Source organism: Stegostoma tigrinum, chromosome 24 (assembly GCF_030684315.1).
Source record: "Stegostoma tigrinum isolate sSteTig4 chromosome 24, sSteTig4.hap1, whole genome shotgun sequence".
Lineage (NCBI taxonomy): Eukaryota > Metazoa > Chordata > Chondrichthyes > Orectolobiformes > Stegostomatidae > Stegostoma > Stegostoma tigrinum.
The window spans coordinates 34,925,050-34,945,155 of NC_081377.1; the positions used below are offsets into that span (position 1 = coordinate 34,925,050).

Here is a 20,106-nt window from a genome sequence, read left to right on the forward strand (position 1 = left end):
AAAAAATCCTCAGACAGCATCTTGCAAACCCACAACCACTTCAACGTGTAGGGCAGCAGACATATGGGAACACCAACTTCAAGTTCCCCTCCAAGCCACTCACCATCCTGACTTGGAAATGTATCACCAGTCATTTTTGCTGGATCAAAAGCCTGAAATTCCACCCTCCATTCCCCCACCAAATAGCAGTGTGGGTTGGTTAACCTACAGCAGGTGGACTGCAGCAGTTCACTGCCACCTTCAAGGGTAACTAGTGGTGGACGAGAAATGTTGGCCAACCAGTGACACTCATCCCATAAATGATTAGAAAAAATGCCAGGCTAAAAAGGCAAATGCATCAGATTTACATGGCTCACGGAGGAAGTCGATGAAAATATTCAATTTCAGTGGTTAATCCATATTGTGATCAGAAGTACTAGTCAATAATAGAAACATTTTTCATAAAAGAAGATTACCATGTGCTTCAATCTGGAAACCCAATGCATTTCCAGAGATAGGCTTCATAAGTCTGCTAATGACATTGCCAGATTACTTTGAGCTGTGTGCGCAATGTAGTCAACACACCACAGCTTTACTCTCTTCTCCCAACTAAAAATAGTCCAATAACATCTTGTTGAATATTTTAATATTTTAAAGCATGCCAAATAAAAATCAGCATTTAGTACAAGTTCTTTGGCAAAGTCAGTGAAATTCAAAATGATTCCTACATTTCCAAAAACTGACTGCATACCCAAAATGGCTTTTTAGTAAAGCAGGCTTATTGTGCTTGATTAACCAACTAGGGCCAGTAGTATCATATGAAAAAAAGGGATTATTTTGATTTAAGGGAGTGTACTAAAATATTACATTACATGCTATTTAAGGTATTCATGGTTTTAAGAAAAAAGGAGCCAAAGTTGCATTCCCAGCTTTATGTGCTCTAAAATTGAAAAAACTATGTCCTTCAGATCTGTCCTTTTAGCATTCAAAGGTAACAGATGTCAAAACATATCAACAAATCACTTGAACAAAATTTAACACGGCAACATTAGCCAAGTGTAATTTTTGACTTGAGCAAGGTCACCCCATCCCATTTCCTTAAGCATATTAAACTCTTCCATAAAATCCAGACTAGATCCGAGATGAAACTCTGCAAATATAACTGTTCTCCAAATCTGTGGACCAAACACTCATTCCAATCAGATTAACAAAAGGGTCTATGAATATCTGTAGTTGTTTTGTCTACCCCTCAAAGTCTACAATGCATCTATCACAACACGCTTTTCTAACTCCAAACAGCGTTATCTGTAACCAGGACGACACATTTAAAGCAAATCAAGCTTTCACTTACTGTTTTACGATGTCTTTTGGAAGTTACCAACCCTAATCTCACTGGTCAGTGCAAATGCAATAATGTTTTCATAGATCTACTTGAACTAATTCATGTGGTTAGCTGCAGAGTGTGTGTTCTGGATATTTATCAGAGGCTGCAGAATGGCAAAATACAGGAGATGAATTAAGACACATGCTCCACTTGAGGCAGTAATCTTCACACTACCATGCAAATCACAGCCAAAATTTAAGTCAAGGTTTAAGAATTAAAACGAATGGAACAAGGAGGGAGGCAGAGAACTTTTAAGCCGGTGTCATTTTTAAGTATGGACAGGCAAAAAGACTGTCTTCACTCGCAGGATCCGTATCTTTCTATTTCCTTCCTCTTCAAGTACTCGTCCAAGTGTTTCTTGAATGCTGCTATTGAGCCTGCTTCCACCACCATCTCTGGCAGCATTTTCCATGCAATCACCACTTGTGAAAAATTGGCTTGCACATTTCAAACTCCTCACCCGCACCTCAAAACTCTGTCCCCTGCTAATCGAGACCTCCACAGCAGGGCGGGGCAGGGGGCTCATTTTCCACACCATTCACAACTTCTTTTGGTTACCTCTCAACTTTCTCCATTCCACTGAAAACAAATCTCATCTATCCAAACCATTCTTCATAGCTTAAAAATTCCCCAAACCATGCAACACCATGGTTAAAAAATTCTGTACCTGCTCCAAAGCATCCACATCCTGTTAATATTGTGACCATAACTGTATGCAATATTTCAAAGGGCAGCCTAATTAAATTTCTAAGCAGCTGCAGCATACCTTGACTATCTTTATACTCAATGACCCTTCCAATGACAGCGAGCATGCCAAAGGGCCTTTTAACTATCCATCTACCTGCACTTGTACCTTCAGCAATCTCTGGACCTGCACAACCAGATCCCTGTGCATATCAATACTCCTAAGGATTTTGCCATTCAAATGTATAATTGCCACTTGTACTTGACCCTCCAAAATGCATCATCTCACATTTGGCCAGGTTAAATTCTATACGTCATTTTTCTGCCCATGCCTCCAACTGATCTATATCCTGGTTTATCCTGACAATCCTCCTCACAATCTGCAACTCAGATCATTGCATCATCCACAAACTTAACAATTAGACATTTTCCTCTAAATTATTTAAGTGTGCAGCACACAGAGGTCCCAGCATTGATCCCTGTGAAATACCACTAGTCGCAACTCTCCATTCCAAAAAACATCCTTCCAACATTACCATCCATCTTCTGTAACTAAGCCACTTCCATATCCAACTTGCCAGCACACCCCAATACCATGTGACTTCACCTCTGTACCAATCTGCCATGAGGAACTCTGTCAAAGGCTTTGCCGAAGTCAGCAGCAGACAACTACTTTGCCCTCAATCATCTATCATCCCCTCAAAAGACTTAAGTTATTGAGACAACATCCCTCTCAGCAGGTGGGGCTTCAATCCAGGCTTCCTAGTCCGGGGGAAGGACTAACTGTCAAAAGACAGTAACGTGTTTGTATAAGTAGCCTGCTCATCGGGCTAGGCGGACCTAATTAAACTAACCTAAAAATCTATTCGGCAGTTTACCACAAGCCATTTTGAAAACTGGCTTCAGCCAAATTTGATTAGCAGGAAGCATCTGTATTACCATAGTCCAATAGTCACCTGAAATTCAAAAGTTTCAGTCAGGTTATGGGTTATGTTTTTCTTCTTACCCCAGCCTCAAAACTAAAATAGCTCAAACTTCTAGTAACCATTTGACACCCTGCCAAATAGCAACTTTTAAGCAAAATACTCACTTTCTTGAGACATTACGGCTGAAACAAACATTATCCTCAGCCATCTAAACAAAGTTAGAAATGGAATATGAGAGATCAGAAGCATTAATCCTATTTATCCAATTTAGGGGTTAAAATATTTTTGCAGAACCCAACTTAAAGTTAACTCAATACACATTAAGATCAAACCCTGGCTTTTATGGCAGTAGTGTCCCAATGCCTGGATCAGGAAGCTCGGGTTCAAATGCCACTGGCACGTTGAGAAGATTTGTAGCTCAGGTTGAGGTTCTGGATGTGACTTTGCTCACTGAGCTGGAAGGTTAGTTTTCATTCTGGTGGCTAGCTTTCAAATGCCACTGCTCCAGAGTTATGCAAGTTCTCAGAATAGGTTGATTTAAAAAATTAGGTTAAAATCGCACCTGGGGCTCTTGTCATGTAGTGGTACAGCCCCTGGACTTGAGGCCTGGGTTCAACATCCAAATGCTCCAAAATCAGTTCTGAGGAAGGGTCTCCGGACCCTAAGCATTACCTGTTTTCTCCTCCACAGATGCTGCCAGGCCTGCTGAGCTTTTCCAGAACTTTATTTTTGCTCAAATGCATCTAAACACTCAACACTGCAAATGTTCTGAATTTGCACTGGTGTCAATTTGGAATTATGCTTCTTGTCAAGAAGCCTCCATAAGCTTTATTTTTGAAAAGTATCATACGGTGCAGCTATTTCAATTTCACAGTTTGGCAGATCTGGGAACACACACCACAGCAGTATCTCAGCAAATTATAAAACAGACACTTCAGTCCCAAGGATGCAACCCTGTCAAAGCTGCCAAAAGTCTCTGGACTCAGCTGGACATAAAAAAACCAAGACAGGTAGTTCATTTGGCACCATGGTCAAATTCCCTTAAACAGCAAAATAATGTTGCCTCTCAGATATGGAATAAAGTGAGACTGGTGACAAGTTCTGTTGTACATGTCTTTGAAAGATTGGTTATAATTCAGTGGAAATTCATACTGATGCACTTGAACAGGAGTGTCAAAAAGCTGTCTGAAAAGTAACTGTCTTTGATGTCAACCCGCTCCACGAGCACCAATATTGTTTGCATTTTCCAGTTGTTCATAAGTCTTTCAAAACTGACGGTCACCCCATAACCATCACATCATATTTCAGTACATAACTTCATAACTAATTTTTGTTTCTGCAAATCTAAGCATATCTCCACCTAAAGTCTGAACTACAGGCACTGTTTTTAAAGGCTTATCACATTAATTCACGATTGCAGCTTCTGTGGTTGTTTGCGGATAACATTTCAACTGCTTTCAATAATGCTGTGCAAGGCAATAGGTCTACAACTGGATGCCAACAAGAAAATCTTTGGGAACTTCACAGATATTGGCCTTAGCTCCTTATGCACATGCTCAGTAGCTTTAAGAAAAAGGATGTTAATCCCTTACCCCAAAGCAACATTTCAAATGTCATCTCGTACATCTGGATGATCAGTAGAATTTCCACAACATTTCTAGTCCTTGATGAAAGAATGGACCAGGGTGCACCTGAGGCAACAATACTTTCAGAATGCTAGAAGGGTTGGGGACGATTTATTTTGAGGCATCATACTAAGTGGCAGAAAGTTATTCTCTAGAACATGGAGTACAAGAGGAAACCTACCCTTCCTAATGTAACACTAGCACAGGTTTGGAAGCAAGAAGGGGTAAGAGATGTATGGAAACTGGAACAAAAGGCCAAAGATATGTCAGACACGACAAACAAGTCTGTGCTGGGGAGAACAAGCACGTCATTTGACATGGAAGTTACACTGGCAGGGCAGACATTAGAGGGACCATGAAACTCCGAGAAAGGAGCACAGTGTCCTTATAGGCAAAAGTGTAGTCAATTTATAGTGGATATTGATCAATAACAACTCTACAAAATAAGCTTAGTTCAAAAAAAGTCAAAGTCGAAGTCAAAACAGACGTTGGCTGCATTGGTAACAAATATAGATTAGCTGAAAGGTTACTGGACTCAATGCTAATTGCACTTTGTCTTCATGGATACTGCCAGATCTGAGTTTTTGTTTCATATCTTCAAAACCTGCAGTGGTCTCATTTTAGTGACTGCATCAGTGCCGTTGTCCAATGTTTCAGAATACATATAGCTGAAAATCCCAGTGGTACTGGAAGAAATAAATTTAGTTTAATACCTTACAAAAGGGGAAAACATATCCATGGAGGTATACAGGTCACCAAAAAAGAACTTTTAGGAGGAAGTAAGTGAAGTCAAAAGTGAAGTTCATCAATGCAAAGGAAAGTTCAAGCAGGCAGTAAATAGCAGGAGGCTAGTGAACTGTTTAATAATTAAAAAACCTCTGAAGCTGTTCAGGTAGCAAAATTGATGCCCATGATGAAAAGGAGACAATTAGAGTTCAGAAATGGGAACCATTAAAAAAAAACTATTAGAAGGCAGTGAGGCAGTCCTTTGAGTGTATCCCCTTCAGAAGTGAAATTAAATTTGGTTTATTTAAATTCTCTGCAATCCAGAGGCACAAATTATCCAGGAACACCTGTTCAAATCCAACGACACAACAGAAAAATGGGAACAGGAATACAAAGAATTCAGGACTGGCAGTTAAACGTCCAAGGATTCACAACATATCAAAAAGACAGGGAGGTGGGCAGAGGGGACAGGGTTGCCTTGTTAGTTAAGAATGAAATTAAGTCTACAGCACTGAATGACATAGGGTCAGAGGATGTGGAGTCTGTGTGGGTGGAGTTGAGGAACCCCAAAGGCAAAAAACCATAATGGGGGTTATGTGCAGACCTCCTAACAGTGATCAGGACCAGGGGCGCAAGATGCACTGGGAAATAGATAGGGCATGTCAGAAAGGCAAGGTCAGTGTGATCATGGGGGACTTCAATATGCAGGTAGACTGGGTGAATAATGTTGCCGGTGGGTCCAAAGAAAGGGAATTCATGGAATGTGTGCAGGATGGCTTTTTCGAACGGCTTGTGATGGAGCCCACATGGGTGCAGGCTATTCTGGACTTAGTGCTGTGTAATGAGCCAGACTTGATACAAGATCTTAAAGTAAGGGAACACTTAGGAGGCAATCATAATATGGTAGAGTTCAGTCTGTAGTTTGAAAGAGAGAAGGCAAAATCAGATGCAATGGTGTTATAGTTAAATAAAGGTAATTACAGGGGCATGAGAGGAATTGACGAAAGTCGACTGGAGGCAGAGCCTAGTGGGGAAGACAGTACAGCAACAATGGCAGGAGTTTCTGGGTGTAATTGAGGACACAGTACAGAGGTTCATCCCAAAGAAAAGAAAGATTATCCAGGGTGGGATTAGACAGCCATGGCTGACAAGAGGGGTCAGGAAATGTATCAAAGAAAAAGAGACAGCATATAAAGTGGCCAAGAGCACTGGGAAATCAGAAGATTGGAAGGCTACAAAAACAAACCAGAAGACAAAGAAATAGGGAAGGAGAGGATCAAATATGAAGATAGGCTAGCTAGTAATACTAGAAATGATAGTAAAAGCTTCTTTCAATACATAAAGAAAACGAGAGGCAAAGTAGACATTGGGCCGCTCCAAATTGAAGCTGGAAGGCTAGTGATGGGAGATAAGGAAATAGCTGAAGAACTTAAGTACTTTGCATCAGTCTTCACAGTGAAAGACATGAGTAGTATGCCAACAATTAGGGGGGAGTCAGGGGGCAGAGTTGAGTATGGTAGGCATTACAAAAGAAAAAGTGCTAGAAATGCTAAAAAAAATTAATAAATCTCCTGGACCTGATGGGCTACATCGTACAGTTCTGAAGGAGGTGGCTGAGGAAATAGTGGAGGCTTTGGTAGTGATCTTTCAAAGTCACTGGAGTCAGGGAAAGTCCCAGGTGATTGGAAGTTTGCTGTGGTAACCCCCTTGTTTAAGAAAGGATCAAGGCAAAAGATGGGAAATTACAGGCCAATTAGCTTAACCTCAGTAGTTGGTAAAATTCTAGAATCCATTGTTAAGGATGAGATTTCTAAATTTCTGGAAGTGCAGGGTCAGATTAAAACAAGTCAGCGTGGATTTAGTAAGAGAAGGTCGTGCCTGACAAACCTGTTAGAATTCTTTGAAGAGGTAACAAGTATGTTAGACCAGGGAAACCCAGTAGATGTTATCTATCTAGACTTCCAAATGGCCTTTGATACGGTGCCTCATGGGAGGCTGCTGAGCAAGGTGAGGGCCCACGGTGTTCGAGGTGAGCTACTGGCTTGGATTGAAGATCAGCTGTCTGACAGAAGGCAGAGAGTCGGGATAAAAAGCTCTTTTTCGGAATAGCAACCAATGACGAGTGCTGTCTCGCAGGGTTCAGTGTTGGGGCCGCAGCCGTTCACCTTATATATTAATGATCTGGATGAAGGGACTGGGGGCATTCTGGCGAAGTTTGCCGATGATATGAAGATAGGTGGACAGGCAGGTACTGAGGAGGTGGGGAAGCTGCAGAAAGATTTAGATAGTTTAGGAGAGTGGTCCAGGAAATGGCTGATGAAATTCAACGTGAGCAAAGGCAAGTTTTACACTTTGGAAAAAAAGAACACAGACATGGACTATTTTCTACAGTGAGAAAATTCGCAAAGCAGAAGTACAAAGGGATCAGGGAGCATTGGTCCAGGATTCTCTAAAAATTAACTTGCAGGTAGAGTCCGTGATTAAGAAAGCAAATGTAATGTTGTCATTTATCTCAAGAGGGTTGGAATATAAAAGCAATGACGTGCTTCTGAGACTTTCTAAAGCTCTAGTTAGGCCCCCATTTAGAATAGTGTCCAATTTTAGGCCCCACACCTCAGGAAGGACATACTGGACCTGGAGCACGTACAGCAGAGATTCACACGGATGATCCCCGGAATGGTAGGTTTAACGTATGATGAACGGCTAAGGATCCTGGGATTGTATTCATTAGAGTTTAGAAGGTTGAGGGGAGATCTAATAGAAACTTACAAGAGGGGGCATAGCTTTAAATTGAGGGGTCAAAGATATAGGACAGATGTCAGAGGCAGTTTCTTTATTCAGAGTAGTAAGGGTATGGAACGCTTTGCCTGCAACTCTAGTAGATTTGCCAAATTTAGGTACATTAAGTCATCATTGGACAAGCATATGGACATACATGGAATAGTGTAGGTTAAATGGGCTTCAGATTAGTGCACCAACCTGCCATACCATTGAGGGCCGAAGGGCCTGTGCTGTTATGTTCTATGTAATATATGGCTTAGAAAGGGTGGGCGGTGGGAAGTTGTTTCCGTTAGGCAGGGAGACTAGAACCCATGGGCACAGCCTTAGAATTAGAGGGGGTAAATTTAAACCCGAAATGAGGAGCTATTTCTTCAGCCAGAGAGTGATGGGCTCGTGGAATTCATTGCCATGGAGTGCAGTGGAGGCCGGGACATTAGATGCCTTCGAGGCAGAGATCAACAAATTCTTGATCTCATAACGAATCAAGGGCTACAGGGAGAGTGCAGGGAAACGGAGTTGAAATGCCCATCAGCCATGATTTAAATGGCAGAGTGGACTTGATGGGCCGAATGGCCTTACTTCCACCGTGTCTTATGGACTTATGGTCTAAAATCACAAAACCAGAGATTGTTGAAGCAGCTCAATAGGCTCACAAACATCCTTTAGGAAAAGAATAGTTTATATTTCATCTTAGCTACCATCTGATAGCACTGCAAATCACAAGTGCTTTCAAACAGGCAATGTGCTATCATCTTTTCACAATCGCTGGCCTAGTCAGTAGACACTCTTCTCAAAATGATTAAAACAAAACTAGGGAGAAGCCCAATCATCTGAGACAGACAAGACATTTCCTTCTTTGCCATTGAACTTTCAGCAGATATTGTACTAAATTAAAATAGGACTTCTCGGCATCTTTTAATCACTTTCATCAGTACTTTATTTAATCACCAGGTTCCCATGGCACTTTCCTTCATTCTGTAGATATCAATTTGCATTGAGCCAAAAATGACAATTCACTGCTTTGTAACTCTCAGTTGCAATTTTACATCCAAGTCACTGGAAGACAAAACACAGCGAGTCAGTATTTTTCTGGAATATACACAGAGCACAGGTCCAGAGAAAAACTACCCCCATGCCCCAGAAAGGGCAAATTGCTAGCTATTGGGAATACATGAACAGGATTTTTAACAAGTACAATAAAAGCTGACACTAGATGGCTCATAGCACAGGCGGCCAGGATTCAAGTTCCACCTACTGCAGCATTGTGTAATAAACATCCGAACAGGCTGATCAGAAAATCAAGGATCTTTTGGTGCAGTGGAGTAGTATTCCTGAACCAGAGGGTCTGGGCTCAACTCCCACTTGGTCTAGAGATGTCATACATATCTGACCAGGTTGATTAGAAATATCCAAAAGCTTGTACCAGCTGCCTTTTCATTCAAATGCATTGGAGTCAAAACCTGTACACAATGCCAAAAATACCAACTGAATTAAGGCAAATATTTTTATAGTATGAATTGATTGCTTCCATAAAAACTGTACACAAAAGCTTATAAAAGTGTTTGTTTCAGTTTATACCCTGCTTAAGACTGATTAGTAAATTGAAAACTGTTAAATATTCCATGACTTCTATGAAATCAGAACTATCCAATTCACACAAATACCCCAACCCCCAAAAAAAGAGAGGAAACTTACATCTGGATACTCTTTCACAGGCACAAATAATTTTTCTTGTAACTGCATAATAGGTCCTATGGGTTCTGGTAGGTCCATTGGCAGCTTGTCTACAAGGCCATTCATTGTGTCAGTATACATGTCCTTTCGTACTCTGCTTATTTCTGTAAAAGAAGAGAGATTTTAAGCTACTCAAAAAAGGGAAAACTGAAACATCAAAACTGTTTGTTTCTGAAAGGCAACAAATCAAGCCTTCACAAAGTCAACTTTAGCTTGCAAAAGTGCATCTGTACAAAACATTGCATGGTGAAACCATGTTGCATTTGATGCTCCCAACAGTTTCCTAGTTAATATAGGGAGGTGGCAGAATGGGAGTGGTTTGCATTCGGTGCAGCTACATTACACAGTTCAAAACTGGAGGAAAATCTTGCAATGAATAACGATAACTTGAACATGATCAGAGGCCGACAAATTTTTAAGAATTTGTGCTGTCACATTGGGTATGAGATTTTTTAGTTGAAGTTAGAATGCCCAGAGTAAGTTAGTGCCACACTAATGAAAAACAAACAAATCCAAACGGTTACTCGCCAAAGGCAGAGTTATGCAGCACAAAAACAGACCCTTGGTTTGGACGAAACCAAGTTTCCCCAAATTAAACTGGTCCCACCTGCCAGCATTTGGTCCATATCCCTCATCCTTTCCTATTCATGTATTGTCTAAAATGTCTTTTAAAATATTTAACTGTACCTGCATCCACTTCCTCTGGCAGTTCATTCCAAGTACAAACCACCTTCTGAAAAAGTGCTCCTCACTTTCTTTTCAAATCTTTCTCCTTTCACCTTAAAAATATGATCTCTAGTTTTGAATTACCCCCACCCTAGGGAAAAGGCCTTTGCTATTTACCTTATCTGTGCCCCTCATGGTTTTATAAAACTCTCTAGGGTGACGCCGCGACCTATGCTCTAGTGAAAAACAGTCCCTGCCTATCTTCATAGCACAAATCCTCCAGTCCAGCAACATCCTGGTAAATTCTTTTCTGAACCCTGATTTAATATCCTTCCTACTGCAGGGCAACCAGAACTATACACAGTACTCCAAAACTGGCCTCACCAACATTCTATAAGTCATAGGACTGAAGCATTGAAGCAGACCATTTAGCCTGTTGAGTGCATGCCAACCTACCAAAGAGCATTTCACCAAGATCTACCCTATTCCTGTAATCCTTTATTTATGGCTAACCCACCTAATCTGCACATTATAGCTATACCAAATTACCCAGTCTACTTAACTTGTAGATCTTTGGACTGCGGGAGGAAACCCACACAAAAGGAGAATCAGTGTGGAGTTCACATACAGTCATCCACAGCTGGAATTTGAACCTGGGTCCCTGCTACTGAGAGACAAGAGTGCTAACCACTGAGCCACCATGGTGCCCTACATAACCTCAACATGACTTCCCAACTCCTATACTCAATAGTTTGAGCAATGAAGGCAAGTGTAAATCACCCTGTCTACCTACAATGCAACTTTCAAAGAACTATTTACCTGAAACCCTAGGTCTCTGTTTACTCTGAAAACAAACCAGTTCACAACCAGGATTAATCTTTGATTGACAATGGACACTGCACACCTGGAAGGATGGCTGTTTTGAATTCCAGTGACTTCATGTTCACATCCATTCCCCTACAGACCTTTAACTGGGCAAGCATCATATCCTACAACAGCAATCTCTGGCCATTTTGGATATGGAAAAAAAAGTCAACCACAGAAATCCAAGCATCTCAGCCAATTAACTGCAGTTGCTTTGCAAATTTCCACTTTGTTGCAAGGTAGACAACATTACAATTGTTCGGTTTCCATACAAAATGTGAAGCATGCTGTCCCCGACTCAACATTTCTTGCCACCTTGAGGGTGATGCTCAAAAATAGCCGATATACACAAAATGATTCCATTGTTTTCTTTAAGATGGTGAACGGACTCAGATTCACCAAGTCAGAATTAGAACATAAAAGAGCACTGGAGTTTTACCCACCTGACCAATCACCACATTAACAGCAATTTACATGCACATCATAAACCTAACTAATCAAGCAAAGTGTCATCGCAGCATTCTGCAAAGAATGCTATGAAAAATATTTGGAATGCATCAAGCCTAGTAAACAACTAAAGTAACTGTGGTACATGATGTTATGGCTATGCAATTGAAGTTACACTTATGACAGTACCACCTGTGCAATTAATTACTACCATAGCCTTTGAACAAGCACCATGGATATGATAGCAAATGGAAACTTGAAGAACTGGCCATATTAGATGAACCACTCAAGACTGAAAAGTTGGTCTGAAAGATGGTAATTCCTAATCAGGCAAATTCACATTTTACCTTGAGCAAGAGGGGAAGGAAGCGGCATAATTATAAACGCTGGACTTGGAAAGGAGTGTGCATTAGTAAAGACCTGCGTGGTCATCCAATACACAGATTGGTAGAAAACTAAGATGACTGCGCTTGACTAGAATTGTCATGTTTCCAAAGAAATAAATTGTGTGAAGAAGCCAGCCAAGTTAACCCAAAAAATACACAAACTCTCATTGGGTGGGTTGGAGATTTCAAATTACAAATATGGATTTTTCCTTGCCAAAAATTGCTTATAACAGGTAGTGATCGACAAAGCCAAGCTGTGGCTTAGCAAAGAATCCAACACATCAACATCTAAACCTGGTTAGGTTGCAAACTTGAAAAATGAGATGTTTTACATTTCCAGCAGCCTTTAAGAAATTTGGCTTAGCAATTATGCTAACGCTCCAGCTTAAAGATTGCTTTCAAATCTAATTGAAAATATTGTTTCTAGTAGATATTTCATAAGAATTATTCCACTAGAGATGTGCACTAATGTGTCTTCAGCTCAAGATTTCTGGAAACAAAACCCATGCTAATTTAAGGTAAAATAGCTGTAGCATAGTGCATCATTTACGACAGAACACATTGATCAAAACATCTACAACTAGAACCTTAAACATTAAGGTTAACAGCTCCCACCACATCCACTTTAGCAAGCTTATCTTCTGCTCCAATTTGATAATTCCCAAAATAAACCAGCATGTGCAACATCAAAAGATAATGTCAAGCCTTAATCAAAAAGGTAAAACAGTTAACATGCATTTTAAAAAAAATCTACAGAATGCGAAACCTAGTCTACATGACATCCCAATCTCCAAGGAAAAATAAGAATGCACATACTTATCTCACTAATGGTTCTGAAGGAATGTGAACGATAGGATACAAGTTTCATTCAATGCCAGCAGCACTAGACTATTTATCAAAGGCTTAGAATTTACATCATATACGCAGACAAAAATTTAAGATTTTGAATGAAGGAGCAGTAACCTACTTGCAGGATTTAATGGTAGTATATTCAGTTTTGCTGTAGTATTCTAGATATATAGCCTGGCATAACCATATAAAAAGCATTTCTAGTTGTATAACACAGCAAACCGATAACACAAAAATACTGGCTTTCTGGGCTTTTCTTGGGTGCACTCAAACCTGCCTTTTTTCAAAAAAAAGGGCTATTCAGAGAGAAATCTGAATACAAGGGAGAAATTAATTTGCAGTAGAATGCTAACTATAGCACAATAGCATGTTGACTCAACATTTTTCCTCTCTGTAATGTGAACTTAAAAAGGACCAAGGCAAAGTTACATTAACCTTTAATAAGCATTAATGCAATCACCATAGGGGCTCATTTATGCAAATAGTTTCAAAATGACTGACCAATCTTGGTCATCAAACATACCTAACTTTTCCTTTACCACATTTATTTCCACAAAACAAGCAAAATTATGAAGAAATTCAAAAGGCATGAGAAACCTCTTGTACTGTCCTGTGGAGAGAAGTTACTCACTCTCTTGTCTGGCCTTTTGAATTCTATGGCTAGCTGGAGAAAAGGCCTTTCAGTGCTGTTGTCTCAGTGGTGACTAAATCTCAAACCAAAATACAATACTTAGGAGGCATTAGCAAATCAAGACAGTCAGATTACATAAAACCTTGAATTCAAGATCTACATGTGGGTGTTCAGATTTAATTTGATGCATACCTATCATGGCCACACTTAGTGTTGGATACCATTGACCAACAAGATCAGACAAGCTTGTCTGAAGAAACAGCTGACAGACTAGGAAAAAACAAGACTGCATATATCTTACACATGCTGCACTTTAGATTAATTGCATTCAGAAGGTATGCAGATACCTAGCTTTATGGAAATCATGCATAAAGCCAGTAACTGAAAAAAAGTCAGAGGAAAGATTGGTAAATTTCTATACAAAAAGTAGAACCATTCCCTCAGCCTTTTCCAGGTTTCTCTGCTTCAAGCAATAATTTAATGAGAAACTGAACAGGCACAAGAATCTCATTAAGTAAACACAAATATAAAGCTATTTTAATCAAAGGACTGTATCCCCAGGACGTTTAACAAAGAATAGAAACCAAACCTGACCAAATAAATTAATCTGGGAGTCCAGAGGTACAAATCAGCAAAACACCACAATCAAGGGAGAATACATTTAAAAAATGTCACACTGGTTAGAATTAGATATTAACAAAAATCAAATAATTGCAAAGCTAGCACCAAATACATAACATGTACTACTGATGCTTATCAAGAATACATGTGCAAAATCCAATTCATAAACTAGACTTTGCTACATTTTCCTGTAGCAACCCTGGAGAACAGAATGAGAAATTTTGGTGCAATGGGAACCACAAGATGTTCTGAAACCAACTTCATAAGTTGATTATCAGATTCCAACACACAACACTGGGTAGGTGAACAAGGAGAATGAAAATAAAAGATGGAAGATCTGTCTGCCAAAATTTCCTAGTCGCCACATAAATTTGCACTTATCTTGTTAAGTGCTTATATCACAAGTGTCCAAAACTTGGATTACATGTTCAGGCAATCTTAATTTGTCAGTCATGAACATCACCTCTAAGGATACTACTGTGGAACCAACACAGATACCCAAACAAGGTCAACGTAAAAGCAGCTTCAACAGGTATTTAAAATCATTGTAACTTTTGCAAAGAGAGAAGAAATTGCTTAGACAGAGAAAAGAGGCAGCCTTTATGGTGAAAGTCATTAAAGATTTGTCTGTCCTTCCAAGTTTGAAAAAGGTTAGTACAAACTACAAATTTTGTGTACAACAGGGATTAGAAAAGGGCTTGTCAGAATTGTATTTTTGTATTCATTTGCTGGAAGTGTCACGTGAAAAAAAGGTTGCCTATCCTATATTGGAATGTAAAGTTGACGAGTTGCCTTCTCTTGCAGGAGACACCAAACCATCGTCTCATTCAGATGCACAGGATTTAAATTTTTCTGAAATCTCAACTGTATGTAAATACAAGGCCTGCCCTTTTACCTCTTCTTGCTCGCAGTTTGAGCTCAATTTTTCTTCCACAGACAACCACTCAAATGCTTTTCTTTTAATGCAGCACGCTGCACCCATGGATCAGGTATGATGTCCTCTACATTTGGGACAGGAAACAGATTAGATGGCTGCTTCAAGGAATCTCTAGTCTGCAAGACAAATTCCACATGCTCACATATCTACCCTTGATCTACCACATCATGCCACAAGTTCGACAGTAGATCAGCTACCGTTTCATTTCAGGCTCAGTTCAAGCATATATCACCTCCCTGCACTATTCCTTTCTTTTGTACACTGCTAGTTTTTTTAGTTTCGCTTTCAGAAGGCGCACACTTGCTCTAACTACATTTCCCATCTCTTTTCCTCCCCCATCACCACTCTTGTCCTGCAAGACTCAATATCCATCCTGCTCAGTCTTCACTTTGTACCTGTCACACCAACCCCTTGCTCAAATTGCTACATCTTTTTTTTTTGAAAAGCTAATCCCAGTGACTGATTATCAAATGGTTAACTCTTCTTTCTCTCAAATGCCATTCGAGATATTAATATTGGTATATAGTTTGTATTTGTGTACCCTGGCCACCAAATGCCTTGACAGGTCACAACATCAGACTACACAGAGCACAACCTGGACTCAACCCGCAAAAGGGAGCCTCAATGAATGAGCTAAGATCGGGTTTGAAGAAAGATGTTTCTACATTTAGACACAGATAAAGTAAATATTCTTTTTAGAAGGGCAAGTTGAGCATTGACCTCATTAACAATTAGTGCTGCATTCATTACAAAATTTTAATAACCACTGATTTTTACAGAAATGCTTACATACACATTGCTGAAACTAATTCAGCAGATATTTCTGGGTAGCACAAGCCAAAACAATACAACTAACGTAGCATGTAATAAATATTGTGTAAACTTTAATCCCAAGACAACCAGAACTTCAATTTTATCACATTTTAAAAATGCTGCAGCTAGCCACAACTCTTTAGTGGTAGAGCCAGTGGTAAGTTTCTATTATCTTTAGAAGGAACACATTTAGCATTGCATTTGCTGATTCAATTACTTAAAATGCTCACCTCTCCAGTAAAAGGGGAAGCAGATTTTAGCAACTATTTAAGATTTTAAACCTAACTCTATATTCCATGTTAGTGTGCGCCCCTGCAATTTAGTACAGGACTCAGTAGCCAAATATGAAATTTCACAAACATTTAAGAGATTCAGTGGACAAATTCAACAGCCCAGACAATACATACATTTCAATAATTTTAAACTAAAATTGAGAAGAGAGAGTAGAGTATATGAATGGAAAACAGCCTGCAGCAGTTTCCACACAGCTAAGTCAGTTAAAATATTCAAAACACTGATAGGACAATTAAGAGTAGTGCATGACACAGACTCTCGTTTACAGACTTTTCTCTTTTGAAAATATACAAACACGCTAAAGAAAAATCTTTCACATCCCACTGAACAACCCATACTACTCAGTTTTTGTACAGTTAGAAGCTATATTTAAAGCTTTGGGTCACTGTGCTTACTCACTTCACATATTGAAATGTACACCACATTGCAATATTAATTGAAAACTAACTTATGTTTTAACCATAAAACAGGACACAATTTACACTAGGTTCCAGTAGATGACAACAAGATGCAGTGATCAGTGATTGTAAAATAGTCACTGCTCAACATGGCAAGCAGCTCATGTGGATGAGGGGATAATACAGTTTAAGAATTTTCATTTTTGATGATTTAAAATAAAAGTAACATGTTTTAAAACTATTTTTAAAATCTTCATGGTAGGTATGGCCCCACACTATAATAAATGTTGAGCTACACTGGATATTAGGGAAACAGCCACAGGAAATTAGAGGGTCTAAGATTTGATGCAACCAACTACAGGCAAGATATATAACCTGGTGCTCAAACTGAGGTATTGGAATAGGCCTACTATGTGCCATGAAAAGTGTTGCAATATGGATGCTGTATAACTATGCTGACAGTAAAGGGCAGTTGCAGGCTCAGCGTGCACGGCAGGAGACCAAAGATGGAACTGGCATCAGGAAATCCCAGCACTGGCAAGTTAAAGAAAAAGTTGGTTTAGCATTGAAAAGAGGGGGCCCCTTAGATAGTTAAGGAGCAGAGTTTGAATATTTGCATGAGCAAACCAATTAGGATTCATGAAAAATAACACTTAACCAAAAAGAAGATTCACTCCAATGCTTGACACCAGAACCCAGGAACAGGAGGCAAATATTTTTAACAGTTTAATGCAAGAATTGGGTAGTTGGACTTGGTCTATCAGCAACTGTAAAAAAAGGCTGGCAGCATTTTGCAAAAACAGAGGTCAGTTCACTACTGCCAAAAGACTGCATTTCAAGCATGAAATCTCTTGGGCCTTGAAGTTACTTGAATGATCTATAACCGCTATCAAAAATTCCCTTTCCAAAGTCATCTAGGTCTGTGCACAATGTTGTATATACTTACTGCATCTCTCCAAGAAGCAAGTCAAGGAAAAACTTCACAAAAACCAGTGCACCATGTAACAGATTCTGTAATCCATGTCAAAGGAAAATTATTTTCCTTTATTCTTCTAAATGGCATTTCCAGTCAGTAAGCCACACTAGATGCTAAAAGACAACCTTTTCAGATATAGGTGGCCAATAAGGGGTGAGGCATGCACTAGTGAAAAATTGGCTTACTTTCTTACTAAAAGAATTGTGCATTTGCACTTGCACACTGAATTTTGAACAAAGACAGTGCTTCCAACTATAACCCATCATGAAGCTCCCTGAAGCCCTTTTATGCAATGGTTTATTTATAACAATCTGTTTAATTATCACTGTAGAGAACAAGCCCTAATTTCCTGTATGCACAACTTGAAATACCAATCAGAAGATTCTTCACAAGAGCAGCTCATCGACCACAGCACACCCGAACAGCATTCTGAGTCTACCTACAGCAGATGAACTATGGCTGTTCAAAATGCAGCTCACTGCCTATCTCTGGTAGCCCTTAAGGTGGCGATGAATGCTGCCCGAGCCAGCAATGTCCCATGTTTCAAGATTGCATAAACCAATACACGTAAAAGCAGATGCCATGGTTTGGAGCCTATGGAGCCCTGTAACTAAGTATTTTTTTAGGGATCAATGCCCAAGGTTCCAGATTTCATGTTAATCATTTAATTTCACTGCAATTATTCAAACGTGACAAGAAGGTAGCACAATTAAACGAACAATGTTCATAATTAGTATTCATGTTACATAATTGATATTAATTGATTTCACTTGGGCTGAAATCAAGCAGGCAACTTTTCAAAATATGGTGTAACACTGACCCAAAATACATCACCTAAAAGAATTTGTTTCAAAAACTGACTTTTTAAGATGAGTGCAATCGGTCAAAACTAGATAACAAATTTCATTTGACAGCCACGTTTGTAGTTGCTGGAAATCCAAAATAAAAACAGAAGAAAATACCAGAAACACTCAGGTGGGACACTGGAGCAAGAAACACTTTTCTCATCATTTTAAAAAAACACAAACCCAGTTGGTGTTTCTCTCCAGTCAGATGCTGCCTGACCTGCAGAGTATTTGCAGCATTTACCAACTTCAAAAATATACGAAGTTAGCCGCTATATGCGATTTTGGACAGATAACTCAATTAGAATCATATCATGGATGTTGGCAATGCCACTGAAGATTCATTTAACAGGAGATAATTCAGCCAAGAATGACAAATACAAGTACTTACAAAACACAGATTATGACTGATCTTAATACTGAAGCCAGAGGCTTTTTGCTCAAGTTTTCAACTTTCTTAGCAAAGACAAAGACACTCTCACTAACAATTCAATAACTTGTTAGTCAAAAAGTTAGTCTTTTCCATACAAAAGCTTTTGATATCCAGTTACCAGGTGGCATATCTAAATGAACCTGGCACCCAATGAAAGTCTAAATTTTTGACAATTTGTTCAAAGCTTGATTTATGAGCATAAAAAAGCACAACCAGTCTAAACCATTAATATCTACATAGAACATAGAACAGTACAGCACAGAACAGGCCCTTCAGCCCACAATGTTGTGCCGACCATTGATCCTCATGTACGCACCCTCAAATTTCTGTGACCATATGCATGTCCAGCAGTCTCTTAAATGACCCCAATGACCTTGCTTCCACAACTGCTGCTGGCAACGCATTCCATGCTCTCACAACTCTCTGCGTAAAGAAACCGCCTCTGACATCCCCTCTATACTTTCCTCCAACCAGCTTAAAACTATGACCCCTCGTGCTAGCCATTTCTGCCCTGGGAAATAGTCTCTGGCTATCAACTCTATCTATGCTTCTCATTATCTTGTATACCTCAATTAGGTCCCCTCTCCTCCTCCTTTTCTCCAATGAAAAGAGACCGAGCTCAGTCAACCTCTCCTCATAAGATAAGCCCTCTAGTCCAGGCAGCAATTTACAATGAGGCACAGACATGGAACCATTTCTCAAATTTATAATGACTTTACAAGATGGTAAACCAGTCAACTGACATTTAATTCTGCAGTCGACATTATCATTGGGTAGGTAAGTTCTCTCAGATAAGGCTACTTATTCCAATCCAAAAGATCAACAGGGATCATAATTACAACCATTTCAGAGATAGCAGGAACTGCAGATGCTGGAGAATCTGAGATAACAAGGTGTAGAGCTGGATGAACACAGCAGGGCAAGCAGGAAGGCTGACGTTTCAGGCCTAGACCTGAAACATCAGCCTTCCTGCTCGGCCTGCTGTGTTTATCCAGCTCTACACCTTGTTATCTCAATTACAAACAGCATGCACAAGTTATGGGATATTAGAATGCCGATTCTTTCGTGCAACAAGCTCCTTTCAAATCAGGCCATGGGCAGTTAGGG

At 39.7% G+C, this 20,106-nt stretch overlaps 1 protein-coding gene across 4 annotated transcripts in view; it reads right to left on the minus strand.

Moving 5' to 3' along the window:
• Positions 1–20,106, minus strand: part of qkia (QKI, KH domain containing, RNA binding a) — a 97,929-nt gene that overhangs the window by 64,860 nt on the left and 12,963 nt on the right. For all 4 annotated transcript variants that reach the window (XR_007250184.2, XM_059654346.1, XM_048558406.2 and 1 more), the window contains exon 2: positions 9,801–9,943. Coding sequence is in view for 3 of the 4 variants with exons in the window: in XM_059654346.1 (XP_059510329.1) it covers positions 9,801–9,943 (143 nt within the window). In the remaining variant the exon portion in view is untranslated. The remainder of the gene's footprint in view (positions 1–9,800; positions 9,944–20,106) is intronic.